This window comes from Triturus cristatus, chromosome 9, assembly GCF_964204655.1.
Source record: "Triturus cristatus chromosome 9, aTriCri1.1, whole genome shotgun sequence".
NCBI classification, from domain to species: domain Eukaryota; kingdom Metazoa; phylum Chordata; class Amphibia; order Caudata; family Salamandridae; genus Triturus; species Triturus cristatus.
The window spans coordinates 1,141,234,337-1,141,248,079 of NC_140592.1; the positions used below are offsets into that span (position 1 = coordinate 1,141,234,337).

Genomic DNA, 13,743 nt, shown 5'->3' on the forward strand with positions numbered 1-13,743 from the left:
TAGAAGAAAAAAAAGCTAACCTCTGCATTCGTCACTGCTTTTGATGTAACTTCAAAGAGACTCATTTTTCAGTTTTATACAATGCAAACTTGGAGCAAACATGAGCACCAGTTACATTACACAAGGACATATTAATGTTTTGAATCACAGGATGTTGAGCCGATGTGAGGCTAGAAGCTGCTTTATCAGCTTGAAGGTCGGCTGCTCTCGCTTTAGCCACTACCTCGCCCACAAGAATGAAGCATTTACAATATTATATACAGTGAAGTCATAATTGTTGCTTATTTATCTTATGCAATTTACAACCATTGACAAATCCAGTAGCCCTGGCTTGTTGTAGGCGTAATGTTACTTGTTGTGTCATATATCTGGATGAATTTACAGACACAGCAAAATACCAGTGGGGCAGCACACTATGCTAAATACAAATTTTTAGCTAAAGTGTTTTAAGCCACTTAATTGATTACACCGGCCACGCCCCTCTGAGAGACCCCAGTTTTTTCATTCCACTTAATGCACTTACTACAAGCATGACATCCCGTGGTGTCAACTGACTTACTTTACGCCTGTGACTCATATATATGCAATATAAAGTACACCCTACACTGGTATGAGTGGCGCTATAAAACAAATTAAATGCATCTCAAAGAGAGCAGCGGTAATGGAGACTTGAGGGGCACTGTTAAAGGGTAATAGTGATGGAATCACTGGCAGAGGTGGTCATTGGGGGGCGCCAACAAACATTGTCACACATGGCCCCACCAGTGCTAAGGGTGCCCTGCGCGGGGCATATTGTGTGCCTCTGAGAAAGTATTCATGTTAATTGCAGCGCATGACTGGCGCTGCGATTAACATGAATACTCACACAATCTGCACTGATACTTTTCGCTGCACCTACACGCACGGTCGGGTTCCTGGTGCACCTAGCCTTGGCTGCAACACACAGAGACCTTATACTGCGGCACACAAGAAAAAAATTTGAGGGAACATTGGAGTGGATTATGTTTTATACAGAGCAATGTATTTGGGGTTAGCTGGTGAGGGATCATTCTAATGCAAAAGCAGTGTGTTGAGTGGCGAAGCTACACACTCTGGAATGTGTGATATTCTGTTGTAATCCAGACTTCAGCCTTTGACTAAAGCCCAAAGGCATAGGAGAGGCTAAAACCCTGTGAGGGACACAGACAACCTTGGGGAAAGCCCAAGCCAGGGCTCTGGGTTAGATCGAAGAGCCAAAGCACAAGCGGAGTCATCAAACGGTGGAAATCAGGCAAAAAAAATATGACAAGAATCTTGGGGCCGATTTAGAGTTTGGCAGCTGGCCTGTCCATCCATCAGGGTGGTGGAGAACATTACAACCGCCACCCCAATAGACTACTGTCCCCCATATTCAGAGGAAATGCCATCACACAAGTTCCTCTAAACGCTCTGCAGGTTTGGTTTGCTACTGTCTTTCAGGTGGCCGCGCACCAACCCTGTGTTTTTCAGGAATACTCCCAACGCAGGAGTTTGTTTATGAAAAACGTATGAATGAATGGTGGGGGGTTTTTTTTCGGTCCTGTTTCACCAAGTTTTTCCTGGCGGCAACGGAGAGGAAAAAAACCCACCATCAAACCATTCACTCTAAATAGGGTGAGCGATCTGATATTCTTACTCCAAGAGGCCCTAATTCGTCGGCAATCGGCTGAGGGTTTGGATGAGATCATACTCCAGCACGTGTGTGATCAATTATCTCTTCGCGAAAACTCTAAATTGGGTTCTTTAAAATAAAAAATGTTCAACATTTCTCGGTGTCTCAATTAATTGCATAGAATAATATCACTAAGTAGAAATAAATATTTTATTTAAAAATGAAACCTTCAGGAATGCCCCATACTGTGATGACGTTGCCACAAGTTACCAAAAATGTGTCAGTTTGTCATGTGTGTCATAAAGGTGAAGCAAGACTATTTTATATTAACCACATACAAGTAGGGTTCCGTAGACCTCAGATTCTGTACTGAATTACGTCAATGTGCTCTCAGACTGGATGGTTAAGGAAAATGATACATGGTTAAGTAAAGCGATGAACTATGGATTATACACTTTGATCAAGTGGGAAATCAGTGATTTGAGTCAGTGGTGGTCCGAGGTAAGCACGGGGGGAGGGCGGGGGAGTCAACAGACAGAGTAGGGGAAATTAAATAAATAATTCAGACTCCGTCGTCTGCCGACGTCCACCACCCCCCAGAGCACCCCACCGCGATTATCTGCACAGACTGAATGGCGCAGTATGAATCCCAGGACTCAAATCAGCATCAGAGACTGCATGGTTCCATTTTTAGGTCTCGCCTGACCCAGCGCATGCGCTGGCCTGGCAAGACTTATTGAGAGGGCTCCAAAAAGTGCTACCAGGCCAGCCTAGAGCTGCAGTGCATGTGCGCGGGCGCGCGCCGCGCTTTATTACTTTCACTTTCATGGCCGCTTTGATGTTTGTTCGTGATCGCGATTGCGATCGCTTTCACTTTCGCGGCCGCACGACCGCTTTGCATAGCCAATAGGTCTCGCTTTTGGGACCTTATAAGTATCCCAAAGGCGAGACCTATTGGCTATGCCAATGCTTGTTCTCTCTTCCATGTAACACCAAACGTCAGCGCTTTGTGTTCAGTTATTCAATTAGTGTTTGCATATGGAGTTCAATAAATACACTTCATCACACATTATGTCAAACTGACTCTATACACACACATATACATGTTTGTAGTCAGATGTTTTTGCTAATTATTTAATTGCAAGTCGATGTTTTACAACCTGGCCAGCACTAACATTAACATAAAATATAATATCCTGTCTTCCCTTACTTACCTGGCTGTCATGACATACCGAACTGTTTCAGGAGAGGCTGAACACCTCAGTGACTGCAGTTAAATATTTAACAAAACAAAGGTCTCCCTGCCGCCACAGAGTTTGCTCCTCAAGTGACAGTGCTTCAGTGAGACCAAGGCGCCAAGTGCAGCTCGGCTTTGGACAGACATGTTCCAGTTTTCACTTCAAAGTCTAGAGGGATATGGGGACATTGTCCGCTTCTTCCTCCTCACTCCAAAATCTGGGTGGGATAAAATCCCCACTGTGCCTATGCCAGTGCAAAAGCGGTGTTATCCTGGGAAATCATTTAACCTCCCTGTGCCTTTAACTGGAAATATAAATAATGCAGGGTAATGGTAAATAGGTAACTGGTGATATAATTGCATCTTTCCAATATGCAAGTCTCTACTTAATGGTGTTCTGTTTTTTTTTGTGTCCCACCGGTAGCCTCTCAAACCCCACAATAATGTACTGTGAAATGTCCTGCAAACGTTCTGCCCTCTGTCTCACGGGGGGCAGCTGCTGCCCTGGTGATCTCAGCAAGTGCCACACCATGGAGAGGGTACAATAGCTGCCACATAATGAGGGTAAAAAGAAGGAAACAATGACCAGCGCTGTTAAAGGGTGATAGCAAAACAGCACTGTGGCCGCAGCAAGGCCCTACTACCAATGCGGAGGCGCACAACTGCCAGCAAAGGGCTTGCACATGGCTGCACCCAGCATTACTGTAAATGACTGTGACTTGGTCCTAAAAATGCTGTACCCATTGCTTGAATAAATGAAGCTTTATCCTGACAGGTCGGTTCAGCCTCCGAACTAGTCCTGGTACGTCTCATATTGTGAAGCGGGTGCCCATGAACAGGGATGTGCAGCAGCCTGCTGCACGAATGTCTGCCCATCAAGAGTAAGGGTAGGAATTGGCGGAATTTGCAACTCCAATGCAGAGTTTCGGCCAAATTACACCATTGGCCATGTGGCAATTCTTTTCCCCACAAAGCTCCAAACATGCCAGCGCAAGCAAGATTTGGCATCTCCTACCGCCATTTTCGAACACGAGCGGTCGCAGGCTGTCGCGAGTGGTCGTGGTCAGAGGGCTGATTCTCAAGTAGATTTCCTACTGCGCAAGTAGATTTTCTACTCAGACAGCAGCAAAATCAACTTGAGCAGCCAAGAGCTCCTGCGCACCTCATGTGCCAGTCGCTCTGATTTGTCAGCGCTGCTCACGCTACTGGTGCTAGATTGCAGCGTGAGCAGAGAAGCATGCATATTTAGCCCGCTCATTGGCTGAACTCTGCAGGATTCCGCCGTTTTTATTATGTAATTCGGCGAGTTCCACCCATCCCTGTCAAGGCCAGTTGAACTGCTTAATGGCCCCAAGAATAAGTAAAATGTCCGATAGTACTTTACTAAACAAGCCTTGGAAATGCAATAGGTCTCGCATTTGTTTAAGTTAGAGCGTTTGGCTTTGCTAATGATATTGTATTTAGCTATGTGTTATTGAGTGTATGTATGTGATGTGTAGTGGAATTATGTGGTTTGGATTGTAATTGTTAGCTGTGCAGCAGTATGAAGCATAGAGTTAAGAGGAGAAGAGCAGTGTGAAGATTTGAGAAGGAGAGTGAGGAGGAGAAGAACAGCATGAGGGACAATGAAGGAAAGCGAGAAGGAGAGTAGCATGAGGCAGAAGAAAGGAGAGTGAGGAGAGAAGTATGAGGGAGAAGGAAGAGAGTGAGGAGGAGAGCAGCGTGAGGGAGAAGGAAGAGTGAGGAGGAGAGCAGCATGAGGTAGAAGGAAGGAGAGTAAGGAGAGCAATATGAGGCACAAGGAAGGACAGAGGAGGAGAAGAGTAGCATGAGGGACATGAAAGGAGAGTGAGGAGAGAAGAGTAATGTGAGGTAGAAGGAAGGAGAGTGAAGGGAGCAGCATTAGGCATAAGGGAGGAGAGAGGTGTAGTAGAGCAGTGTGAGGGAGAATAATTCTGCTTCTGGGAAATACCAAACGAAAACTGCTTAAATATTTCAGGGCGAAAAAATATATTTTACTGAAGGTATGCCGAGAAAAAAAAATAACGCAACATGTATCAAAACTTGGGACATAAAAAAGTATATTTCGCGCCATTTACAGCATGGAGAAAATGTTCACACAGACGACGGCCCGATGCCATAAAGAAAGGCAAATAACAAAAACGTTAATACAAGTCACACGTGCGCTGAAAGCGGCTTTAACTTAAACTCGTTGCACAGAAGGTTTTTAAAAACGAAAATAACATTAAGAGACTAAGCAAGGACCACGCCCTGACCAAATGAAACTTACCAAGTTTTTCCACCAGCTTCAACATCACTCCTCCGATGTGCACTTCCCCCATGACCTCGAGGGTGACATCCCGGAGATTAACTCCCACATCCCATCCGCATAGCAGCCATCTGGCATCCTTATGCCGTCCAGGGCCACGATTCCTTCTTCTCAGTGGGGCAGAGGAAATGGCATTAGCTGCAGCGCATGTTCCGCACCAGGACCGTACAGAGGCGCCTCAAACACAGAATTTACAACTCCCGAGCCACCCCGAGGAAGGCTTCACGATGCTCACCCTGAGAAGGCATCACTATGCTCACCCCGAGGAAGGCATCACTATGCTCACCCCGAGGAAGGCATCACTATGCTCACCCCGAGGAAGGCATCACTATGCTCACCCCGAGAAAGGCATCACTATGCTCACCCCGAGGCAGGCATCACTATGCCCACCCCGAGGGAGGCTTCACGATGCTCACCCCGAGGAAGGCTTCACGATGCTCACCCCGAGGAAGGCTTCACAATGCTCACCCCGAGGAAGGCATCACCATGCTCACCCCTAGGAAAGCATCATGATGCTCACCCCGATGAGGGCTTCACTATGCTCACCCCGATGAAGGCTTCACAGTGCTCACCCCTAGGAAGGTATCACTATGCTCACCCCTAGGAAGGCATCACTATGCTCACCCCGAGGAAGGCATCGCTATGCTCACCCCGAGGAAGGCATCGCTATGCTCACCCCGAGGAAGGCATCACTATGCTCACCCCGAGGAAGGCATCACTATGCTCACCCCGAGACAGGCATCACTATGCTCACCCCGAGGCAGGCATCACTATGCTCACCCCGAGGGAGGCTTCACGATGCTCACCCCGAGGAAGGCTTCACGATGATCACCTGAGGGAGGCTTCACGATGCTCACCCCGAGGAAGGCTTCACAATGCTCACCCCGAGGAAGGCTTCACAATGCTCACCCCGAGGAAGGCATCACTATGCTCACCCTGAGGGAGGCTTCACGATGCTCACCCTGAGGGAGGCTTCACGATGCTCACCCCGAGGAAGGCATCACTATGCTCACCCCGAGGAAGGCATCACTATGCTCACCCCGAGGAAGGCATCACTATGCTCACCCCGAGGAAGGCATCACTATGCTCACCCCGAGGAAGGCATCACTATGCTCACCCCGAGGAAGGCATCACTATGCTCACCCCGAGGAAGGCATCACTATGCTCACCCCGAGGGAGGCTTCACGATGCTCACCCCGAGGGAGGCTTCACGATGCTCACCCCGAGGGAGGCTTCACGATGCTCACCCTGAGGGAGGCTTCACGATGCTCACCCCGAGGGAGGCTTCACGATGCTCACCCCGAGGAAGGCTTCACTATGCTCACCCCGAGGAAGGCATCACTATGCTCACCCCGAGGAAGGCATCACTATGCTCACCCCCATGAAGGCTTCACTGTACTTAGCCCCACCTCTCGAGGTACAGTTGACACGGCTCTAAAAGGAAGCATGTCTTTATCACCAGATATAGCAAAGATCACAGCTCTAGAAGAACGTCAGTAAGCCCCAGTCCTCTAGAACATTGTCCGCTGCCCCCAATCCTCTTCCAGAAAACTGTCCGTCAGTCACAGTCTTCCTCGACAAGACTATCTGTCACCCCTGTCCATCAGCCCCAATCCTCTAGAAAACTGCTGGTCACCCCCAATCCTCCTCTAGAAGACTATCTGTCAGCCCCAATCCTCCTATAGTCGAGTCACCACTCACCCTCGCCTCCCCCCCTAGCTTCCCAACTCTCCCTGGCTGCCTCCCTCCCTCTCCCTGCGTCCGCAGGGCCCAAGGTGGCAGCAGGAGAGCGAGGGGGGGGGTGAGAAACACAGAAATACTGCTGCAGAGTGGAGTTACAAATCCGCTAGGCCGCGGGACGGGGTGGGCGTTCAGCGACCCGAGGGATTAGGAAGAGCGCTGGCAACAATAACAAGCATTTGCAATGCAGTAGGTCGGATTGCATTGCAAATGTTTACATTTAAAACTGAGCGCCGCGCCGCTTGAAGGACACCACGCTTGTTTTTTTTTTTTTTTTACTTTAACACTGAGCACGGTGTCCTTGTAGTGCGTGCTAAAGTTAAGAAATATATAAATAAACCAAGCGCAGTGTCCGTGAAGCGGCGCCACACTCAGTTTTAAAGTAAAAAACGCAAACAGAGTGCGGTGTCCCTGAAGTGGACGCCCCGAAAATATAATAGAACAAGAAAAAAGTGCTTAGCGGCTAATTAAAAGACACCATGTCTCGCCGCGAGTAAAAAATCCGGTCCAGGTGGGCAGGGGCAAAAGGAGAGAGGGCGGTATTAAGGAGGGACTAAAAAGCCTCACTTACAATGTGAAGCCAGTGTTCAGCATGGAGGATGACGCAAGCCAATAGAAAGAAGGGGCGGAGCCTACACTACACTTCTAAAATGAAATTGATTACAAGACGCCTCGCACAGCGAGCAACGAATACGCGCTGCAACGCCAGGCGTAACCTAAGAAGTTATGTTACCTATTTCCAATAGCATCCTTAAAGACTTTCTGCCAATGCTGTTCAGCATCTCTAGAGAACATATTTTCTGGCGATACTGTGCATCAACAGCAACAACAACAAAAAGAGAAAGAAAGAAAAAAGCATGATGACTTGTAAGTGTGCATACATTATGACACAGCCGTCATTTTGTATATATTTTTCATTACAATTCCAAAATTGCAGAGGCCATTCTTGGAACTGTAAGTTTAAACAATTTTAACGTAAACACTTGAAGGTGCATTTAGAAAGAAGAGCAGTCGGGCAGCAAATTGCGTTGCTGCTGGGCATGCAATTAAAAAAACGTTTTCTGGGGGAATGAGTCTCTTGTGGGCAGACATAATGTGAAGTTGTATAATTTTGAAAGAATTTCGTGTAACTTCAGGAATTCGTGTAATTCACGAAATAACCGAATTTCGCCAGCATAATTAAAATATCTCCCACGCCTAATCCCAACACAGAAAAAAATCAATTTTTGTATCACTGTTGTGATGTCAAGAAGAGCGTAACTGGTTTTCAGATCTGATATTCATGATAATGGCTTCCTATCGAAGCCACACACCACAAGAATAGTATAAGCCATTTGGAACAGAAATACTTATTCGGAAGGCAGCTTTTGTGATCTGATGTGAAGCACAAGTCTTCGTTTGGAGGGCAGACATCCTTACTAACATTAGCCTGATCTGTTTCCCTTTCTTAGTGGGCGTTTGGCATCACCATGTGGGAGATCGTGACGCTGGGGCAAACCCCCTATGCTGGCATCGAAAACTGCGAAATCTACAACTACCTCCTTGGTGGAAACAGATTAAAACAGCCTCCTGACTGCCTGGACGATCTGTAAGTAGCCACGTCGCCACAGAATAGTCCTCTTGGATCTCACCAATAGTGTGTGTATGTAACTCGGCATAAAGACTAAAAACTAGAGCAGGGCAGGTTCTACTTGTATATTTGATGTTAAAAAAAGATGTGTTTTGGGTTACGGGAGAAGAGTTATGTTTGTGAAAAGAAGTGATGGACACTGGAAACAGTACAGGAGTTTACCAGCACTTTATTCTGGGACTTGAGCAGTGCAGGTCAAACAGATTCCTGAGACGGGCAACTGCCGCCACCCCAGGCTACCATTCGAAGCAAATCATTCCAAAACTCAAGCATGAACGTGCTACATGGAAGAAGCTCCCCAGTTTCATCTCCAAAATACGGGCAGTGGGGTATCGAGAATTGAGGGGAAGCATCTTTGCCTCCCAAAATGATCTGTACTCAGTTGTAACTTTTATTTGACTGGCAGGTAGGTACAAATGTTTATCAGTGCATCATGTGCTAATCCATCTTTGTTCTTACTTTGTCAACCAAATAAAAGGTATCAGTAATCAAAATCTGCAGATATTTTTGTTGGAATGACACACAGGTACATGTTATTCCTTCCACAGAAGAAAGAGGTTTTAAATGGGAATTCACATTTTTTTGTTTTGTGGAAAATGTATCTTACTGTGTGCAGTCTGGTAAACTGGCTTCTTGGCCCTCCTTCAAATACATAGGATCAAACCCATTTATAGGACATAAGAAGCGCAGTTGATGCAAATAGTGTGTGTTAAGGACCCCGAGCGAGTTCAGTGTTTGTCACCTGAGGCCCTAGGAGGAGGACCTCACGATAGGTCTGCAGACGTATATTGTGCACCTGTCAGTGCAGCCCCCATTTCACACATGAACCCCCAAAATGTACATTCTCCATGTGGAAATGCTTATATTCAGGTGTACATGGATTATAATATAAAATAGTAAATGTCCTCTTCATCCAAGGTGATGGACGCTGGGTTGTTTATTGCTGTGTTGTCCTTTTGAGTTTTGTTGTGCTGTATTGTGCTGTTTTGTTCTATTGTGTTGAACTAATCTTTTGTGCTCTCTTTTTGTGTTGTGGTGTTAGAGTACATTGTAGGTATTTTGCTGTTTTGTATTTTTGTGTTGTAAAGTTATTGTTATTTGTGATGTTTCTGTTATGTTATTGTATTTATCATGTTGTGTTATTTACTATTTTTTGTGCTATTACGCAGTGCTGCTGTGGTGTTGGCATATTCTGTTTTGCTGCCAGAACTTTGTGGTGGTTTGTGATATATTGTTGTGGTGCGCTATTTTTTTGTGTTGGCATTGTGTTGTACAGTTGGGTTGTGTGTTTGTTGTTGTCTTGTTACTGTATTGTTCTAATATAATGTTTGTAATATAATGTTGGTGTGTTTTGTGTACATTACTATTGACTGACATGTGACCACGAAGGGACCAGGGAAATTTCCAATGGTTTCATATATACTTTTATGGACTTTAGCCATCCTCTGTATGCAGTATCATTTTGTAACCCATGTGAATGATTAATTGAAAGATTGTGCCACGCTTTTAAATGTCCTCTTGAAAAGATTTCCAATTCTTTTTTTTTTTTTTTTTGGGATGAATGTGTTTCCCCAGTCAGGGCAAGAAGGAAAAGTTATGGCTTGCAGTACTGGTTGAACACCATGCTGTAGTAAAGTTATATATAGAAGGTGTGCATTTGTAAAGGTCAGTGGCAGGCACAGCAAAGGTTATAATGCCAACCGACAATGCTCAGCTGGCAGCGAAGAATCATCCCAGCAGGTGTTAGAAGGGCATGCATGCCTGTCTCTGCACCCATGTTATTTAACTTCCGTGTATTACAGACACTCCTCACTGAAATGTGTGATTTGCTGCCAGTGTCCAGCAGAACATGCAGACCTTTATTGTTCAATAGCTGCTGTTCTTGAATTCTCTTCCGTTAGAGCGATATATTTCGGTCCAGCCTGAAAAATAGTGAATAGGAGTGCCAAGATCGGCACTGGCTATAAACCGTCAATCTCGGCACATAGTTTGGCACACGAGGCATCAACATTCACAGGAGCTCCGAGTATCAAAGCCCTACTTTTAGAGGTGAAATAACTATTTACATTTGGTGTGTGATGATTAGACTGTAGAACACTTCCCATAAGCCCTTTCCACCAGCATCACCTCGCAGGAACGTGTACCATAGGAGGTGCAGGTGCGGAAACAAAATACTAAAAGCACCTGTATATGGAGCACACCGTTAGGAAAAATAAATAACACAGTTAATGGGGACCATGCCCATAGAAATTAACAGAAAAAAAGGTGGAGAAAGGGGAATGGCGCCCACATCTCGGGCAGAAGAAAACAAGGTGAGGAGCACGAGGGAGACGCACCATGGAGCCAATCCCATATTTTAATAGATTGTGGGCCGCCTTCATAGTTGTGCAGCAGTGCCGGCCACTCATCCCTGTCGAACAGGAAAACCGGGGAAGGGCAAAAGAAAACAAATGAAGGTACAAACGAGTTGGGGTTGAAAGAGTGTGATGGAACACAAGAGGTCCCAAGGCAAGGAGTACCCCACTGGAAAGCCAATACTATTTTTGTCTGAAACACTGGAATGGCAAACCATTGGCAGTTACCACTCTAGCAAGCGGGCATGATTCATGTGTAGCTCATTCACGTGTATTGGAGTATCTAGTCATTCATCAGGCAGTGCATCATGCACACTAAATGAGGCGGTAATAATCTCAGTCAACAGTTTTCAATGGTAAATACTTTTTCATATGTTTATGTGAGTTATTAAAGGCTCACGTTACCGTGCTTCCACTTCACAAGTCGGGTATTGAAATTTCAGCGATGAACGCTCTAAGACATCATCTATGGCCATTCCCCAACCAGCTAGTGTCTTAGTTATGAACTGATAAAAGTGACTGGTGGGCGGTGCTTCGGTTGGTGGGGCAGAGTTTCTTAGAATAGATGGATTCCAGAGAGAGTGACTGTCTTCCTAAAGACCGCCATCTTCAGGCTCTAAATGCAGACTTCAAGCCATGGCAATGCTGTTGAGTTTGGGGTCTTGTAACTGGAAGTCTGAAAGTGTGTACACTGCACCCTCATAATGTTGCCTCCTTTCTTCTTCTGTCTTTATTATGCTTTACCAGATGATACGTTTATTGGATTGGCGTCTCCAGTGAAGGGAATCCACTGTAGATAGTTAGCCGTTCTTCTAAGCATGCATTGTTTGTGCTCCTTCGATTTTGAATTACATCCTTTAACAGGAATCCATGACAGCAATTTCTAGTATTTTTTTTGTGGGATCTGTTTTTTCTGTACTTAGTTTTGAGTCCTTTGAACTATCTTCATTTCATTTCCTTTCGGGGTAACCCATTGGAGATGATGTTCAAATTCTCCAGTTCGGACAGCAAAAATACTCTTGCATGTTCCAGTTGCTGAACATCTTAAATTAAAAATGTATTTCTTTTGTAGAAGTATTTTAGCTGAGGATAGGAGAGGTCTGAGTTGAATGTGGTGTAGAATTGTTTGCTGGACTTGCCATCATTTGAAATGTGTGATATGTCCGTTTGCCTCCTTTCCAGGTTCTCGCTTTTAACCCAGCTAGGCACAGACAATCCTCCTTCATCCAGCATTAATTATGATTTAAAATCTCAGTGATGTTAAAACTCTCAGAACCACTCATGATAGTGAACTGCGAATTTTAGCCATTTTTGACATGCTAGCTGCGGTCACAAAGGAAGGATTGTATCCGTGCTAGAGCTCGACCTGATGGTTGAGAGATTTTTGTCCAGTCTTAGACTGTGGAAACACTGAGCCAGATCAGGGCTGCTGGCTGACCCTTGTCAATTACAGCACTCCGTTCTTCTCTCACATCAGCCAACTACGTCTCCATCACTTAGGGACACTGGGGAATCTAGAGCACAAATTGCAGTCGTGGGCTTTGATGAAGCTCTTTAGTAGCCTCCTTTTCCTGGATCTTATAGAACTGCAGTGGATTAGAGATGTGGACTGAGCTAAGCAGTGGCGGCTCCTCCGCTAAGGCGGAAGAGTGGTGCCCCACTGCTTCAGAGCAGTGAAGTAAAACATAAAATGATAATAACTTGTGTTATTATCCTTTTATGTTTCCTTCTGTTGCAGCAGCTTTCAGGGCGGGCAGGGCTGCTCTGACGACAGAGGAGCAGGGAAGAAATGGTTTGCCCACTCCTAAGTGCACATGGATGTTTGGATGGCCCTCTTCGGCCGGCCAAACAGTCATGCACACTTTGCATCTTCTCCATGCAGGCTGCATTACACCCTGCGTGGAGAACATGCCCACCACTCTTTGGCCCCACCCTACCACCCGGGTCTAGTAGTAGCCACTACTGGCGAGAAGGTTGTGAAGTGGCTGTCCAAGCCTGTGCTGGGATGCAGAGTTTGGAGATGGGGTAGTGGATAGACAATTTGTTTGGGTCGACATTGTTATTTCCACACATTAGCATTTTTGAGAGAGATAGTTCTACAGCTTTTGCCTCATTATGATATCTCAGTTAACTCTCTGGTGAGAAACTAGAACTGGATTAAACTATCTGACCAGTATCTTCCCATGAGATGACGGGGCTAGTGAGTTATTTCCCCCAGAATGGGGGTACCACATGGACCGGCGAATACAGAGTCCGATTCTGTGTGTTTCGACTCCTGAAGGGGAGAAATAAAGGCCCAAAGTCCAAGCAGGCTTTTTATATTGGGTGTGGGGCTAGGCGGGAGGTTGGAGGGCAGAGGGTCTTTAACTTCAGCTGGTGGGAGCTATTTCTGCTCCCCCACTGCTGCTATATGCAGGGGGATGGGGCTGGCCACAGCTGCTTCCCACAGCTCTTGCTGCTCCACCGTACACGGTCAGGTATGGAGTTTTCAGATCTGAGCTAGGAGACTCTGGAAGGCTTGTCGTTGCCCAGAGCGACATCCCTTCTGGGGATGCTACTCCAGGCAATGAGGTCATTATGTATTGCCTAATGAGGTCCTTAGTGTATTACTAATGAAACAATGTAAAATAGAATCTCACTCTTTAAATAGTATTACGTCACAGTCACGTTCTCTATTGTACACCAGATTAGCAGATCATCCATGAAGACATGCTGCAGAAATGCAAGATCCTAATTGAGTTACAGTATTCTTGTCCTGGCTGTGCAACTCTACGCAGCCTTCTGTGGGCGCAGTAATCCACAAAGGCTGTGGTATAATGTGTT

At 45.9% G+C, this 13,743-nt stretch overlaps 1 protein-coding gene across 1 annotated transcript in view; it reads left to right on the forward strand.

The window, feature by feature from the left end:
- Positions 1–13,743, forward strand: part of TYRO3 (TYRO3 protein tyrosine kinase) — a 386,178-nt gene that overhangs the window by 354,745 nt on the left and 17,690 nt on the right. Inside the window, exon 18 of the mRNA XM_085627071.1 lies at positions 8,388–8,524. Coding sequence (XP_085483197.1) covers positions 8,388–8,524 — 137 coding nt within the window. The remainder of the gene's footprint in view (positions 1–8,387; positions 8,525–13,743) is intronic.